The sequence below is a fragment of the Schistocerca piceifrons genome, chromosome 1 (genome assembly GCF_021461385.2).
Source record: "Schistocerca piceifrons isolate TAMUIC-IGC-003096 chromosome 1, iqSchPice1.1, whole genome shotgun sequence".
Taxonomy (NCBI): domain Eukaryota; kingdom Metazoa; phylum Arthropoda; class Insecta; order Orthoptera; family Acrididae; genus Schistocerca; species Schistocerca piceifrons.
The window spans coordinates 322068479-322087614 of NC_060138.1; the positions used below are offsets into that span (position 1 = coordinate 322068479).

Below are 19136 nucleotides of genomic sequence, written 5' to 3' on the forward strand. Positions count from 1 at the left end.
TCAGTGTGTGGATAAATGCAAAAGGGACGACAGTCCTCACACTGCAGCAGCGGGCGTACGTTGTGGAAAGTTACGCGACAACCCAGGCTAGAAACAATGAGGTCAGTTGTTTTCTGAGTAGTTTAATGGTGTTAGAGTGCCAGCAAAGAGCGCTATACATCGATTACGCCTAAAATGGCGTCAGACAGGATCTGTTTTGAACAAGTCAATAAACATTCCGAAACGTACCTGCCCATCAGAAAATGTGGCTACAGTTCATCTGCAAATGCTTCAGAGGCCTACCAAATCAACCCGACACCTGTCGCCAGAGAATGGTGTATCACGTCGGCCATGCGAAGGAATACTCCACCTAGACCAGCTCATGCATCACTACCGAATGACTGTTGTTCATGCATTAAAACCACCTGATGCTCCTTTGCGCATCCAGTTTTGTGAGTGGCTCTTCACCGAGATAACAATTAATGACTTTATGTCTGATGAAGCATGGTTTCAGCAGAGTGGTTTGTCAACTCACAGAATCATAGGCTCTGGGCAGCGGAGAATCCGTATGACTTCCACGAAACCCCACTGCTTGATCAGAAGCTTGGGATTTCGTGCGCAGTGTTCGCGCGCGGTATTATTGGCCTCATCGTCTTTCATCAGACTTTGGTGCATTACATGGCCAACATTTTGAAACCATGTGTGGCAGAATGAACGGAAGTGGAAAAGATCTACACCTACTTCGAACAGGATGGATTGGTTGGTTGATTTTGAGAGAAGGGACAAAACAGCGAGGTCATCGGTCCCATCGGATTAAGGAAATTTATATTAAAAATGATGAAATTCCTCCAGCTGAATTTAAGGTGTCGATTTTATTTTGGCAACTAGTTTCAACGTCGTAGCAACGTTATCTTCAGTGACGTCAACTGTATGCGGCTGATACTAGAAGTCAGTGGTGAGATAGGGCCGTCCATGGACGACTTGTTGACGTCAACTGTGTGCGGCTGATACTAGAAGTCAGTGGTGAGATAGGGCCGTCCATGGACGACTTGTTGACGTCAACTGCGTGCGGCTGATACTAGAAGTCAGTGGTGAGATATGGACGTCCATATCTCACCACTGACTTTTAGTATCAGCCGCACGCTGTAGACGTCAACAAGTGTTTGGGCCTGAAGATGACGTTGTTGTAACGTTGAAACTAGTTGCCAAAAAAATTCGACACCTTAAATACAGCTGGAGGAATTTCTTCATTTTTGATATAAATTTATACCAGCTGACGTCCCACTGTCCTCCATTTCAACTATGGGTGTACGAGGATTAGGGAAAGGTTGGGAAGGAAGTCGGCCGTGCACTTTCAATGGAACCATCCCCTCATTTGCCTGAAGCGATTTAGGGAAATCACGGAAAACCTAAATCAGGATGACCGGACGCGGGTTTGAACCGTCGTCCTCCCCGATGCGAGTCCATTGTGCTAAACACTGCACCACCTCGCTCGGTCCAACAGGATGGAGCAACTGCCCTTACAGTCGGTCAAACTTTGGAGCACATTTATACAATCTTCACGCCTGACTGAGTCATTAGCAGGGATCGATATGGTCGTGGCCCTAGTTGGCCATCCAGGTCACCTGATCTATCAGTGTGCGGAGGCCGTTAAGTTTAAGGTGTATCGCAACAACCCTCATACTCTTCAAGAATTGCAGCATAACATCTCGGATGAGACTGTAACAATTCTAGCAGTCCAGCTTCGATCCGCCTTCAGCATCCAGGGCCCAAATGTGCCAAGAAGTGAATGGGGGTCACTTTGATCATCTACTAGAGTCAGGTTTACTACTGTGTCTCCTTTCCTCTGTTTCCTTGTACTCTGGAACTCTGTTCTCCGGGCCACTTTTATTTGGGCCCTGTACGAGCTCAGCAATTAATATTCTTTATACCCAAAATGGAAATGGACCCTACTACACAGCGATGCGCAAAAGAAGACGAGCCAGCCTCAGACAGGTCTTCTGTGATGCTCTTTGATATCCGTCATGCAGGAATGGCTGCCTGTCCGCACTTCAGCGGAAGGGGCGAAGAGAGATCCTAGCGTATAAAACTCCACGGTTTTTGAACAGCCAACTTCCTCGGCGTCAGTCGCAGATGCTCTGAACCTGTAGGGATCGATTTCCTACAAGTGATATCATTGTTACCTCCCGTAGAACTTGAATTCTGTGTGAAATTCTTCTGCACCACCTAAAAACTTCTCCTGCAGTTTCTTACGTTCAAAGACCATATTGCATTCCAGCATTTATTCCCTGAGATTTCCCATTTTCCAAAGATTTCGCTAATTAGCGGAGTCTTTTACTAGGGTCCCAATGAAAGATACATAACCACCCCTTAATTCTTAGCGTTAACGTTTCAGGACATTCAAGGTGCGTTCCATAAGTAACGCACCCAAATAAATATATATATATATATATATATATATATATATATATATATATATATTGAAATTATTGAATATATTCGTACAAATAATCAAAAATTTTCAAAATAGCACCCTCTTGCGTCAATACACTTCTGGAGCTGGTGTTTCCATGCCTGGAAGGTATCCTGGAATGCCTTTTCCGAAATGTCCTTTAGAGCTGATGTGATATGCGCCTGGATGTTTTCAATCGTGTCCCAATGTTTTCCTTTCATGACTCCTTTTAACCAAGGAAGCAAAAAAAGTCAGTGGGAGCCAGGTCAGGACTGTAGGGAGGCTGGGGAACCAATGGGGTGTTGGTCCTGGCCAGGAAGTCGTTGACAATGAAGGCGCTGTGACTCGGCACGTTGTCGTGGTGAACTTTCCACGTGTCCTTGATGTCACTTCGGCAGCGCGAGACCCTCCTTTTCAGTCTTTTGACCACTTCCAAGTATAAACCTCAGTTCACTGTAGTCCCGGTAGGTAGGGATTCGTGGTGGACAATGCCTCTAACGTCAAAGAAGACAGTGAGCATGATTTTGGTCCTGAACTTGACCAAGTGTGCCTTCTTGGGACGGGGCGATGATGGGGTTTGCCACTCTGAACTCTGTCTTTTTGTCTCAGAGTCGTTTTCAAAAACCCATGACTCATCACCAGTGATAACTGAGTTTAAAAAATGAGGATCATTTTCACACATTTCCAACATTTCTCGGCACCGAAGCACTCACGTGTGCTTGGTTCGTCTGTCAACACTTTTGGGTGGAGTTTGGCACACATCTCTCTCATGTTTAAATCTTCTGTCACAATGCGGAAAACGGTTGTTTTTGACATGTTGAGAGATTTTGCTTTCAATTGAAGGCTCAGCCGTCTGTCAGAGTTCAAACAATCGCTCACACGCGTCACATTTTCGTCGACTCGTGCAGTTGATGGCCGTCCATGAACGACTTGTGCCATCGGAAAACTTGTGATTTGGACAAGCAATCAGTCCCAAAGGCATGCTGAAGTAATGGAAACGTTTCGGTGGCGGACTTAATGAAAAATTTGATAGTGTACCGTTGCACTACAGAATGATCCATTGTGCCGTGTTACATAAACTCAAAACGGGGTTGACGGAAACGGAAGTCCTTACTCTGCAGCAGCTCGCAGCCGAATGAGACAAAGAGCGTTTTGAAGCTAACGCCCCCATCCACTTAGCCCAACCCGTTACAACACGCTGTGGTGTACCATTGGTTCAGAAAAAAATTGGTCATATTACTTATTGAACGTACTCTGTAGGTGCTGATCGCTCAAAACACCTAAAGGTGATGGACAAACCTTCTGGTCACGGTCACAAAACCTTATGTACGTGTGATGGAAATGTTCAGACATCCTACATGATCTAATTTTAAATCAATACAGGAACAAATAAAAGACAACTATTGTACTTGTTGTCTTCTCCTTAAAACATCACAACATCTTGACGCTACCACGAGGCTGGAAATCCGAGTGCTATTCATCAGCAGTATACGCCGGAAAAATGTACATTCACGCATAGGTCTAATCCGTTCAAAACTTTGACTTAGTGACTTCATTATAGATGGTTGCTTATAAGTCAACTTTCTTCCGGCGTGGAAATTGAGCACTAAAGTTCACTTACTTCACTTTAATGTTCATAATAATTTTGGGTAATTAAAAATTTTTATAGAAAAAATTACTTCTTTATGCACAACAGTTTCATGTCCGATGCACCCCCAAAAATTTAAACGGTCGAATGGAAAAGATTGAAAAGAAATGTTTGTAAAATCAACGAACGTATATTCTTATGATGTTGAGTTTCGTACTCCTATTAAATGACGTCTTGTAGTATTTGTTCAAAAAACTTACTCAAATGCAGGCGGGTGACGCTCTCGAACTATCGATATTTCGATAGGTGCACAGCTCGTCGTTTCCAAGGCAGAAATGCAACGAGAGAGGGGTGTGCAAAGGAATTTAAACGCTCTTACGGGAATTTGCGTATTGTTAGGGCCTCTGTCAGGTAGACTGGTCACCTAGTGGAAGTCTCTTTAGCTGACGCCACTTCGGCGACTTGCCTGTCGACAAGGATGAAATGCTGATCACAACACAATATGCAGTCCTCTAGCAGAGGAAAATCTCTGACCCTGCTGGAAATCCAACCCAGGCCCCTCACATGGCATTCCACTGCGTTTACCAATCAGTTACAGAGGTGGACTCTTACGGGAACGTAGCAGCGTGACGTATATGGACCACAAGCGTCACACACGCTAACAACAGTCGGGGAAATCTGCTATTGCAGAACACTGTTATCCGTCATGCCGTGGAATATAACAGCACTGCTATTGGGGTAGAGTTATTAACGAAGCAGTTGAGATTAAACTAGGAAGTTTCTCATGATTAGAGACAGAGGTTTCGCTTCAGTTTTGCATGGAAAACTTTTCTCTCGCAGGCAAAACAATACTTTGATAGAGTAAATATTATTTGGTCACCAACTGATGGTAATTATTTGTTGGCATTAGCTTCAGACTCTTGTTCATCTTCGATTGTGCGATGGCGCTAGTTGTTTCATGTCTACTGGAGATAATTATGTTTGGTTATCCACTGATGGTGAATATTCGTTGCCATTGGCTTCTGACTCTTGTTTATCTTCAATTGTGCGGTGGCGCTAGATGTTTAATGTCCACTTTCCCTGTTTAGCAGCTCGGGTAGTGAAACGTGGGTGTATGGATGCACAGCAGAAAGTCTATACTGACAAGCACAGTCCATTTTGTGACCCAGATATGACCACAATGCATGTTACACCCATTTAGAAAACATCAGATCTCAAAAATTTGTGATGTGTTTGTGAAAAGACTCTTCAAAGCAGAGAAGAAAACCAACATACTGATGTGTGTATATATTAAGGTACCGCATACAAAAATATTTTCACTTATACTCATTACACCCTGTACACGTACACTGACGAGAAAAAAATCGCAACACTGAGAAGGAGTTTTGCAACATAAAAAGGAGTTTCTACATCTGAAAGACGATGTCCATTGAGATTTTGCGCCTCATCTTGGAGTTGTGCTAGGTACCGCCCCTATGAGGATGCTTTAAACACACGCTGTGACGGTCGTGAGCGCTAGTTACCTTTGAAATTGGACGTGGTGAGTTGATCTTAGCCAAGAATGTCTTTAAGGCGACAAAGACGACACTATCGAAACCTCACTGAGTTCGAACTAGGTCGTCTAATAGGGCTATGAGAAGCAGGATATTCCTTCTGAGATACTGCAGAACGATTTGGCAGGAATGTAGCCACTGCACATGATTGCCGACAGTGGTTGTCACGAGAATTGACGGTCGCAAGAAGACCGGGCTTCACACGGCCACGTGGCATTAATACTGGGGAAGGGCATCTTGTCTGACGTGTGGCTCTGGCGCATCGTACTACATCTGGTAGCAAGTCAAGCAGCAGTTGGCACCACGGAAAACGACGAACTGTTACAAATCGGTCACTTCAAACACAGCTCTCAGCCAAAGGCCCTGTATCGTGCATGCCACTGGCCCCAAACCACCACCAGTTGCGACTACAGCGGTGTCAAGTGAGAGCTCATTGGAGAGCAGGAGCCTGGGATGCGATTTCGTATAACAGCGGAGAACTCTCGTGGTTATTTCACAAATTTGCACGTCAGTCCGGTGATTCAATCTGTTGTGCTGCCATTCGTGAACAGCATTCCATGGTGTGTTTGCCAACAGGATAAAGCTCGCACACATATCGCTGTTGTAACCCAACATGGCCGGCCGCTGTGGCCGAGCGGTTCTAGGCGCTTCAGTCTGGAACCGCGCGACCGCTACGGTCGCAGGTTCGAGTCCTGCCTCGGGCATGGATGTGTGTCATGTCCTTATGTCAGCTAGGTTTAAGTGGTTCTAAGTTCTAGGGGACTGATGACCTCAGATGTTAAGTCCCACAGTGCTCAGAGCCATTTGAACCATTTTTAACCCAGCATGCTCTACAGAGTGTCGACATGCAGCCTTCGCCTGCTCAGAGATGAGATCAGTCTCCAGCGGAGTACCTGTGGGACATCATCGGACGACGACTCTGGTTTCATCCACAGAAAGCATTAAGACTCCCTGTTTTGACCGACGAATTTCAATATTCATGGTACTCCATCCCCAAAGTGACATATGGCTTCTGTACAACACAATGCACTCACGTCTGCATTTTTTCATTTAACATTCCGGGGACTACAGTGGTTGCTAACGTGCCAGCAGTGTACATTGCAATGGCTCATCTCGCTCTTACAGAAGCCTGTGAACTTGCAATGATAGTCACTTAAGTATGTTACACATACAAATGTACCATAATTTCATTACTCTTCATTTACTATTTTTGGTGTTGCGATCTTTTCTTCCCATTGTACTTATACTATTCCATTAAGTACTACACAAAAACTGAAAAACAGATGTAAATTTCTTACTTGTTTCGTATCTTTGAGAACCAACTCACATCTGATTTATACAATTAATACTAAAACATAGTATATTAACTCTTGTGTAAAATATTTATTCTCTATTACATTACTGGCCATTAAAATTGCTACACCACGAAGGTGACGTGCTACAAACGCGAAGACAGCAAGAAGATGCTGTGATATGCAAATGATTAGCTTTTCAGAGCATTCACACAAGGCTGGCGCCGGTGCCGACACCCACAACGTGCTGACAGGAGAAAAGTTTCCAACTGATTTCTCATACACAAACAGCAGTTGACCAGCGTTGACTGGTGAAACGTTGTTATGATGCTTCGTGTAAGGAGGAGAACTGCGTATCATCACGTTTCCGACTTTGATAAAGGTCGGATTGTAACCTATCGCGATTGCGGTTTATCGTATCGCGACATTGCTGCTCGCGTTGGTCGAGATCCAGTGACTGTTAGCAGAATATTGAAACGGTGGGTTCAGGAGGGTAATACGGAACGCCGTGCCGTATCCCAACGGCCTCGTATCACTAGCAGTCGAGAGGTCAGGCATCTTATCCGCATGGCTGAAACGGATCGTGCAGCCACGTCTCGATCCCTGAGTCAACAGATGGGGACGTTTGCAAGACTACAACCATCTTCACGAACAGTTTGACGACGTTTGTAGCAGCATGGACTATCAGCTCGGAGACCATGGCTGCGATTACCCTTGACGCTGCATCACTGACAGGAGCGCCTGCGATGGTGTACTCAACGAGATGAAGCTGGGTGGCAAAACGTCATTTTTTCGGATGAATCCAGCATCATGATGGTCGCATCCGTGTTTGGCGACATCTCGGTGAACGCACATTGGAAGCGTGTATTCGTCATCGCCAACTGGCGTATCACCCGGCGTGATGGTATGGGGTGCCATTGGTTACATGTCTCGGTCACCTCTTGTTTGCATTGACGGCACTTTGAACGGTGGACGTTACATTTCAGATGTGTTACGACCCGTGGCTCTACCCTTCATTCGATCCCTGCGAAACCCTTAGTTTCAGCAGGACAATGCACGACCGCATGTTGCAGGTCCTGTACGGGCCTTTCTGGATACAGAAAATGTTCGACTGCTTCCCTGGCTAGCACATTCTCCAGATCTCTCACCAATTGAAAACGTGTGGTCAATGGCGGCCGATCAGCTGTCTCGTCACAATACGCCAGTCACTACTCTCGATTAACTGTGTTAGCGTGTTGAAGCTACATGGGCAGCTGTACCTGTACACGCCATCCAAGCTCTGTTTGACTCAATGCCCAGGCGTATCAAGGCCGTTATTACGGCCAGAGGTGGTTGTTCTGGGTACTGATTTCTCAGGCTCTATGCACCCAAATTGCGTGAAAATGTAACCACATGTCAGATCTAGTATAATATATTTGTCCAATTAATACCCGTTTATCGTCTGCATTTCTTCTTGGTGTAACAATTTTAATGGCCAGTAGTGTATGTTTTTAGCATGTTCGCCATCCATTTCAGATCATCTGTGAACTTATTCAACAGAATAAACAATATATCTAATCTACTCTTTAAATTGTACTCACTTGCATTGACGACATCACCGAACGATCCACATGACCACACAACTGAATAATTATCGTAATCAGTGCCAAGGATCCAGTAAGGTGCCTCAAAAGAACCTGTAACAAGATGTAAATACCAAAAATTTAGCTCAATAGCAAATACCGGTCAAAATATGGCACTATAACCTATCTGCGTGAAACATAAGTTTTACAACTGTTTCGTAGCCTTCGCTGCACACCAGTATAGCTAACATATAAGCGGAATTATAATTTCTGGAAAACAATGGTTTGCACGTAGCCATATTACCATGCCATCCTCAGATATAACGTGACCTGACGGTGGTCTATTTCTGGCTGGAACTGGTTGTTTAATGACGTGGTGAAGTGGCTACGTGTAAACCATGATTTTCCCAAAATTTCTAGACGCAGTGTGTTATCGCTTCCTCGATAATGATAATCTGCAGCAATGGATTGTGTTACACTATTTTCCCGTTTGTAGCGGTTTTCATACAATTGAACATAATTTGTGTTGCTCCTCAACTTACCAACGCTGGAGAAATTGACGACAAGTCGAGCGTCAGACGTGTTGTTCGCCAGCCTCGCCCGCCCTTTTATAGACTGCGTTCGGCCCGTCCTTCACAAACAAAACACATTCTGAAATTAAGTTCTTCCCACAGCGCCAACAGAACGCCATTTACTGTTCCACATTTTATGGGTTATGTGCACCCTTTAACAAGAGTGCTATGTGCCCCCTTCACCTTTTTTATGTTATATAGAGAGAAGATTCTGGAATGTGCGTACAACGTAACAGATAAAATTTATGAAGTATTATAGAGCCTCGCTGCTAACAAGAATCGTATTACAACCTCTTGGATTAGTTTTTATCCTTGTGACGATAATCTATACGAATTATAAAAATGTCAGAATGTAATGTTTTTACAAGAAAACAAGTGCCAAGATCTTTTGTGCATGATAGTAATGTCTTATCATTCTCCTGAGCTCTACATCTCATGATGAGGGGACGCTAATTCAGGTTTCAGTCACACTGTAGGGAGGCCATCGAAGACTTGCTTGAGGGGTACATACATGTTTACGAACAAATGGTCAGTTTTCCAATGAGACTGGAAGGAGCTCAAGGGCCCTAGCTGCATGTTTGTGGTGCAGGAGTTATTAGTGAGTGTCAATAGTATGGTAGATTTTGGTTTTGGTTTATATTATCACTTACCTGCTGCGTACTGCATATGATCAAAAGAACATAGTACAAGGGACCAGCTGAATGAGTTGATAAGACACTGATCTCACATTCGGGAGTATGGAGTTTGCCCTGCTCGGCCATTCTGATTTAGGTCTTCCATGGTCTTCCTAAATTATTTCGCGCTAATTCTGGGCTCGTTCCTTCAGTAAGGCCACAGCTGATCACCTGTACTATCCTCGTAACAACATTATTACATGTTTATCTCTCTCTCTCTCTCTCTCTCTCTCTCTCTCTCTCTCTCTCTCTCTCTCTGTGTGTGTGTGTGTGTGTGTGTGTGTGTGTGTGTGTGTGTGTGTGTGTCTGTTCCACACCTCCTCCTAAACCACTGGGGATTTCACCCAAACTTGGTGCACACATACGTTACCGTCAGGCGGCAACCACTGTGGGGTAAGGCACACCTTCCTACCGAAGGGGTGCGGGTAGAGATGGAGAAGAGGCGTAGCCCGTGACACGTGGCTTCCCAGAAATTATCCACCCATTATTTAAGAATAAGTGTACTTCAAAAGTTGCAACAAACTTCACGCATAATTTCGAACTTTGCGAATTTGTTTTTCCTCGCTGACAACTCCTACGAAACGTTGAAACGAGACAAGTTTATCGATTTCAACTTTTCCGCTGTCCACGCAGTGTAAGTACCGCATAATAATTCATTGCTTCTTTGCTACTTACGGTAATCGAGAATCACTTTACTAACAGTATGCACATATTCCACTGCTTGTAAGTGCAAAGTTAGGAGTATATCATTGTGGGACCTATAGATCAGGAGATACGACGTCGTAAGCAATGAGACACGTGAATACTGCTACATCGAGCATGACGTTCAGTTTTATTACTACATTGCTACTAACTCCATATCTAGAAAACTACATCATTATACGACACATAGGTCAAAATATATGACGTCATAAACATTAAGCAGAACGCCAGACGCTCACTGGTACCGGCGTGGGCGCACAGCTGTAAATAAATGCAAGCAACGCTTGGTTTCTCCGATAGTATTCAGTAAAGCAGGACGACTTTTCCAGAGGAAAGACCTGTATTTCATCCTTAAACTCCACCACATCATCCACAAGGCATTTAACGTATTCAGGAAGGTTGTTGATAACGTGCCTGCCAAAGTATCAGATTTCCTTGTGCGTCAATGTTAAATCATTGAAACTTGTGTAGAAGCTGTTTTTAGTTGTGTCACAGTTAAGATGTTTTCACTCTATTTTTTTTTTAACAAGAAGTATAGACAACGACAAAGGACAATAATGAAGCCCCTTATTGTGAAACAGTTGTCAAAATATTATCATTCTGGAAGAGGTAGGGGGCTGTAAACCTTCTCTTATCTGGGAATTGTCTAGAATGAAAGACGAATGGCAGTTACTAACTGTAAGGAGTGACTGAGGACTGCATGCGGAAGAGAGCACAAGCATTAATACACTCCTGGAAATTGAAATAAGAACACCGTGAATTCATTGTCCCAGGAAGGGGAAACTTTATTGACACATTCCTGGGGTCAGATACATCACATGATCACGCTGACAGAACCACAGGCACATAGACACAGGCAACAGAGCATGCACAATGTCGGCACTAGTACAGTGTATATCCACCTTTCGCAGCAATGCAGGCTGCTATTCTCCCATGGAGACGATCGTAGAGATGCTGGATGTAGTCCTGTGGAACGGCTTGCCGTGCCATTTCCACCTGGCGCCTCAGTTGGACCAGCGTTCGTGCTGGACGTGCAGACCGCGTGAGACGACGCTTCATCCAGTCCCAAACATGCTCAATGGGGGACAGATCCGGAGATCTTGCTGGCCAGGGTAGTTGACTTACACCTTCTAGAGCACGTTGGGTGGCACGGGATACATGCGGACGTGCATTGTCCTGTTGGAACAGGAAGTTCATTTGCCGGTCTAGGAATGGTAGAACGATGGGTTCGATGACGGTTTGGATGTACCGTGCACTATTCAGTGTCCCCTCGACGATCACCAGTGGTGTACGGCCAGTGTAGGAGATCGCTCCCCACACCATGATGCCGGGTATTGGCCCTGTGTGCCTCGGTCGTATGCAGTCCTGATTGTGGCGCTCACCTGCACGGCGCCAAACACGCATACGACCATCATTGGCACCAAGGCAGAAGCGACTCTCATCGCTGAAGACGACACGTCTCCATTCGTCCCTCCATTCACGCCTGTCGCGACACCACTGGAGGCGGGCTGCACGATGTTGGGGCGTGAGCGGAAGACGGCCTAACGGTGTGCGGGACCGTAGCCCAGCTTCATGGAGACGGTTGCGAATGGTCCTCGCCGATACCCCAGGAGCAACAGTGTCCCTAATTTGCTGGGAAGTGGCGGTGCGGTCCCCTACGGCACTGCGTAGGATCCTACGGTCTTGGCGTGCATCCGTGCGTCGCTGCGGTCCGGTCCCAGGTCGACGGGCACGTGCACCTTCCGCCGACCACTGGCGACAACATCGATGTACTGTGGAGACCTCACGCCCCACGTGTTGAGCAATTCGGCGGTACGTCCACCCGGCCTCCCGCATGCCCACTATACGCCCTCGCTCAAAGTCCGTCAGCTGCACATACGGTTCACGTCCACGCTGTCGCGGCATGCTACCAGTGTTAAAGACTGCGATGGAGCTCCGTATGCCACGGCAAACTGGCTGACACTGACGGCGGCGGTGCACAAATGCTGCGCAGCTAGCGCCATTCGACGGCCAACACCGCGGTTCCTGGTGTGTCCGCTGTGCCGTGCGTGTGATCATTGCTTGTACAGCCCTCTCGCAGTGTCCGGAGCAAGTATGGTGGGTCTGACACACCGGTATCAATGTGTTCTTTTTTCCATTTCCAGGAGTGTATTTTAATTAAATGTTTAACAGATAATTCATGTAAACTGAGAGACTGGTTTGACAACAATCGAAAGGATTAAAATTCGGCTAGCTATACGTTTATGGTCGTAACGATCTGGAGAACTATCTTACAAGTTTCTGTACGATAATCACATCAGTTAGAAAAGTTTAAAAACTTAGCTGAAGTGGAGGACAGTTTATTTCAAAAGCCTCGTCTTTGTTCTGCAAGCCTAAACAGGCCCAAAATGTCCGATATAAGCAGGGATTCGTGGCAGATTTCCTTCAAAAAGAAATTTCTTGAGGCTCCCTCGTAAAGAAGCCTCCACCGCCACTTAGTCTTTTTTGCCTACCAGCTGCAAAAGGCATATCATCAGAAAGGAAGACGCGTGCTACCTCCTGGTATTTGGCAGTTGTACTCTCATTGAGATACGGTGGAGGGAGCCCTGCCTACGTTATTCCTCTAGGGACATATTAATAAAAGGATGAATCTCATTTGATTATTTCTCATCGGGTTAATTTTTCGCATTTCTGTTAATTTCATGCTAGCTCAATCTTGGATGAGGAGATTGGTTTTTAACGTCCTGTCGACAATGAGGTCGTTAGAGACGGAGCAAAAGCTCGGATGAGGGAAGAATGAGGAAGGTAATTGGCCGTAGCTTTTCAAAGGAGCCATCCCGACATTTGCCTGTAGGGATTTAGGAAAATCACGGAAAACCTAAATCAGGATGGCTGGACACGGATTTGAACTAGCGCCCTCCAGAATGCAAGTCCAGTGTGCTAACCACTGCGCGAACTTGCTCGGTCCATCTTGGGTCAGATTCGTCTGAGGAAGTAGTACCGAGTTAGCACAGTACTGACGCCATGCCTTGGCGTTGCGAAATGGCATAAGTATCTGGAAGCGGCATCAGGCATTAAGTCTGAATAGTTTCCGAGTCACCACGCTCGTGCACCATTGGGTACTGTTCAAGGCAGAGCACAGCAGGCTTTGACCGCTGCGTCCGAAGCCTTGCCGAAGGAATCTTCGTGAGGTAATGTGACCGCAGCTTAGGAGGGGGCGTATTGTGTCATCAGTAGAGAAGCAGTCAATCAGAACAGCTCAGTGGGCTAGTCACTGGCTGTCATCTCAGTAACAAATCAATCACCGACATTTCACTCCTTCTAAAGCTGCCCATGTCGACTGTGGTGATGTGATTCTGAAGTGGAAACGAAGGGAACAGCCACAGCTAGTTCAAGACCAAGCATACCCACGTTTTCTGATAGGTGGGTATCGTCGAAGGGTTGTGTTAAATATCTCATGAAATCAGCGGAAGGAACTGTTCGTGACTTCCAGAGTGCTGCCAGCAGTGCAGCTAGCGCAGGGAGGGATCGTAGGGAGTTCACGATTATGGGTTACACTGAACAGCTTCTGATAAGCCATGCTTGGAATGGCGTAAAGAGCGACACCACTGGACAGTGGACGACTGGAAACTAGTGATTTAGGGTCGTGACTCTATTCCTTGTGGTACTCCAATGGAACGATGTGGATCTGACGGACGCTGTGTACGGAGGAGGCGAAGTTACCGTGTGGTGGTGCTTTTCGTGACTAGGATCCTAGCATATGAATAGATTTTACAGAATTGAGTACCCTGTCGTAAAGCGTGGGCAACAGTCCTGGAATGCACAGTCCTGCCCAGTCTCGACTTAAACCCAACTGAACAACTTTTGGGTGAGTAAGGAAGGCGACTTCACTTCAGACCCCAGCGTCCAACACCACTACCTTCAAAAATGGTTCAAAAGGCTCTGAGCACTATGCGACTTCTGAGGTCATCAGTCGCCTAGAACTTAGAACTAATTAAACCTAATTAACCTACGGACATCACACACATCCTTGCCCGAGGCAGGATTCGAACCTGCGACCGTAGCGGTCGCTCGGCTCCAGACTGCAGCGCCTAGAACGGCACGGCCACTCCGAACGGCCCACTACCTTCTCTGGCTTCGGCTCTTGAGAAAGAATGGGCTGCCTTTTCTCCAGGGACAGTGAGGCATCTCATCAAAAGTGTCTCCAGCAGAGCTCAAGCCATCATAAAGGCGAAGGGTGGACACACTACATATTAATGTCCACAAACTGGTGCACGGATACTTTTGATCAGACAGTGTATATGTGTACCATATCTTCTATGCATTAGGCTCCATTTACCGTATCGTTACAGCGTTAACAAATCTTGATCTCTGACGAACAATATACATCGGAATAGCGAATTTTGCGAGATATTGCCAAGTATTTTGTTTCCAAAATACGTTAATACCGGCCGGCCGAAGTGGCCGTGCGGATCTAGGCGCTGCAGTCTGGAACCGCGAGACCGCTACGGTCGTAGGTTCGAATCCTGCCTCGGGCATGGATGTGTGTGATGTCCTTAGGTTAGTTAGGTTTAACTAGTTCTAAGTTCTAGGGGACTAATGACCTCAGAAGTTGAGTCCCATAGCGCTCAGAGCCATTTGAACCATTTTGAACGTTAATACCGTGGTACGATTTCTAGAGAAGGGAAAATCTGTCGAATGCTCAATTCCTGAAAGACTGCCGGACTGGTAATGGTTGACCTTGTAGCTTGACTGACACGTTCTCCCTTGCCTATATCTATTTACGAGTATTTCATACAGTGGTAAGACACAATACGTGTTCAAAAGTATCCGTACACCTCCGAAAACATTCGTTTTTCTTATTAGGTGCATTGTGCGGCCACCTACTACCAGGTACTACATATCAGCGACCTCAGTTGTCATTAGACATCGCGAGAGAGCAGTACGGGGCGCTCCACGGATCTCAGGGTCTTCGAACGTGGTCAGACGATTGGGTATCACTTGTGTCTTCACGCGAGATTTCCACACTCCTAAACAACCCTAGGTCCACTATTTGCGATGTAGTAGCGAAGTGGAAACGTGAAGGGACACGTACAGCACAAAAGCGTACAGGCTGACCTCGTCTGTTGACTGACAGAGACCGTCGACAGTTGAAGAAGGTCGTAATGTGTCATAGGTACACATCTATCCAGACCACCACACAGGAATTCCAAACTGCATCAGGATCCACTGTAAGTATTACGACAGTTAGGCGGGGGGTGAGAAAACTTGGATTTCACGATCGAGCGGCTGCTCACAAGCCAAACATCACGCCGGTAAATGTCAAACGACGCTTCTCTTGGTGTAAGGAGCGTAAACATCGGACGATTAAACCTTGGAAAAACGTTGTGTGGAGTGACGAATCACGGTACACAATGTGGTGGTCCGATGGCAGGGAGTGGGTATGGCGAATGCCCGATGAACGTCATCTGCCAGAGTGTGTGGTGGGAACAGTAAAATTCGGAGGCGGTGGTGTTACGGTGCGGTCGTGTTTTTCATGGAGGGGGCTTGCACACCTTGTTGTTTTGCGTTGCACTATCACAGCACAGGTCTACATTAATGTTTTAAGCACCTTCTTCCTTCCCACTGTTGAATAGCAATTCGGCGATGGCGATTGCATCTTTCAACACGATCGAGCACCTATTCATGATGCACGGCCTGTGGCGGAGTGATTAAACGACAATAACATCCCTGTAATCGAATGGCCTGCACAGAGTTCTGACCTGAATGCCATAGAACACCTTTGGGATATTTTGGAACACCAACTTTGTTCCAGCACTCACGAACCGACATCGATACCTCTGCTCAGTGCAGCAGTCCGTGAAGAATGGGCTGCCATTCCCCAAGATACCTTCCAGCGTCTGATTGAACGTATGTGTGGTAGAGTGGAAGCTTTTATCAAGGCTAAGGGTGGCCCAACACTATACTGAATTCCATACTGAATTGCAGCATTACCAATGGAGGGCGCCACGAACTTGCAAATCATTTTCAGCCACGTGTCCGAATACTTTTGATTACGTAGTGTAAGAGCCACCACATATAAGAGGCACAAGTCGACAGTCCGGGAGGGAAAGTTCCTAGCGCTATTTAAAATGCAGCAGTTATTCACGAAACGTTTTGAGCGTGTAGGAAAATCATTTATGTAGGTGTCACTTTTGCATTTGTTTGCAACGAAGGCTATTTTAAAATTACATTTAAAGCCTTATTTAGTCATTTATTGAGATAGTGTGAACATCATTTCAGAATATCACGTACCATTTCGTAGCTTGGTATCTACAGTCTGCGAGATTTTTGTCAATTGTGTATTTGCCTTTGTGTGTCCAAGTATACGTTCAGATTACTCCAAATTCAATAATTTTCTTCCATAAACCTTCTGCTTTTTGCACTCTCCGTAAGGTCCAAAATTTGACTATCTCACAAACTTTTCTGAAATTTGCTATAGGGAGTAACAGAATAACAGTTCGACAAGCCGAAATTGTTCTTCCTATGAGGCACGCGTACGATTCTTCTCTTCAATAAATTTGAACGAAATATTCTCCCGCACTTAAAAGGATGCACTTCACACACTTTCTGGCTAAGTAATTTCTTCACCTTAAGATTATGAGAGAACAGAATGATGGAGAAGTGGTTAATGCACTTCTCCATGAGACAGCTTTGACTCCGCCAAGATAGCCGTTCTTAGATTTCTACAAGAGCAAGTGTATGAATGTTGGGTGGATTCACATTTCGCCTTGGGTGTCACTTTATTTATTTATTGCCCAGTGCTTAAAGAAGGCGTGGAACTGTTTAGATAATGTTGCTTTACAAACTGTTTCGAATCTTAGACAAGCTGGTGTGTCACTGTCAGTCAAGAGATATGGGAAGAATTTAGAAGACCGTGTAAGTGTGGGAAGGCGTCGTTTCGTTACGATAACGAAACAGTCAAGTACAAATCGCAATATGACAGAAACCCACGTTGCCCCATTTCTTCCAGCTGTCAGATCACGAGAACAAGCTTCATAGATATCACTGTAAGGAGTCACCTGTTAGACCTCCGCAGAGTAAAAACAAACACAGTATGTCGTATGAATATTGATATACCGCCTATCCACCTATATCCATCACTAAGGTTCTTTTTGTGGCAGCATTCACTATTGATTTGACTCCTAGTGGTGAAAAAGCAAATATAACTGCCATTTCGAGATCAATGTGGGAGAGCTAGCGGCTACGCAGATCGTCTAATCCAGTGGTTGGCAACCTCATCCCTGCCGCCCACTAGTGGGCGTTCCACTTTCATGGTTGACGGTAAGCAGTAGGGGATTTAAAAAAAAATTTCAGTAGGTATTCATAGAAAAGTGACACGAGTGTTTGGTAAATGACAAATAAGTCATATGTGGGCAACGACGGCTTAATCTATGCATTGTTAAAAAACCTTTCAAAAATATTTGTAGTAAAATCCAACCAAATTTCACCCGAAGATGCGATTTGTTATCGCGAAACCGGATGTACTTTTTGGGAGATTTTACTATACAATTTTTGTTAAATTTTTAACTACGACTATTATCTGCTCTAACTTCCTGTAACTATACTTTATAATTTTTATAAAATGAAGTTAATCTCCTACCTTATAAATCACCATTACCATGGAGTTGGTGGGCTGTAGGAAAAATTTACTACAAATCGAGATAAAAAGGTGATCAATAAGTAAAAGGGGTTGATTAGCCCTGCCCTAATCCAAAGGTACAAGAGATGGTTTTTAGGTATTCTTGTTCAGAGGAAACACATTTTAATATGTATCGTGGAGTAAACCCATTCATTCTTTTCATTTCCAAATTTGTGGAAAAGCGCAAATCTAAGCACGCAATGCTACATCCTGCAACTACGTCTACCTGCACTACAGACACGACTGGCGGGTTGCCTGATCGTAGGTCCTCCTCTAGGCTCTACAACATAGGCTGGATTGTAGCCCAATTTAGCCCTCTGCCAGTCACGTGTTAGTCTGAACACTGAGCAAGTGTCAGTCCTCCAAGCCTGTGCTTAAGGGGGCGTCTGGCCACAGACAGACCAGTTCCAACTGCAGCGCCATCAATCCAACAACAGAGGATCCTCAACGAGCAGCCAGCAGTCGCTACTGGAGCCATCGCCTCCACCGACCCCGGCTTCACTAGAGACGGTATACGCCAATTTGACCTTACTTTGCGACTGTGTCAAGTAAGGACATCAATACAAGATACCCGACCGGATGTAGAATAAGCCAAGTGCCATAAATCTTCACTTACTAAAGTAAAGTCGGTCTAGGAAGACTATGTATTCGTGTTTTCTTCAGACTTTCTTCTAACTGGGCCCTGCAGACATTTAACCCTGGGTTATTCTATTTTCTGTGTCTTGAATTAAAAGTCTTTTGTTTGTACTACCTGGGACTCACTATCCGCATGTGTGGACTCGTTCCAGTCATCACAAGCCCTATCAATGATTATGATGATGATGATGTTTAGTCAGTGGTGCACTCAACCACGCGGTTATCAGCACCTGTACAAGTTCCCAGCCTTTGCTAGGTCCAAAGCGCCACTTTCATGAATGATGAGGACAACACAAACACCCAGTCATCTCGAGGCAGGTGAAAATCCCTGACCACGAACCCTATCAAATTACCATAATAATGCACTCCTTGAAATGGAAAAAAGAACACATTGACACCGGTGTGTCAGACCCACCATACTTGCTCCGGACACTGCGAGAGGGCTGTACAAGCAATGATCACACGC

The 19136-nt window shown here is 45.4% G+C and overlaps 1 protein-coding gene across 1 annotated transcript in view; it reads right to left on the minus strand.

Moving 5' to 3' along the window:
• The window catches only part of LOC124798323 (apolipoprotein D-like), a 100843-nt gene that overhangs the window by 4309 nt on the left and 77398 nt on the right, over positions 1–19136 (minus strand). The window contains exons 4-5 of the mRNA XM_047261668.1: positions 8969–9057; positions 8445–8540 (exon numbers count right to left, since the gene is read on the minus strand). Of these exons, the coding sequence (XP_047117624.1) occupies positions 8445–8540; positions 8969–9057 (185 nt within the window). The remainder of the gene's footprint in view (positions 1–8444; positions 8541–8968; positions 9058–19136) is intronic.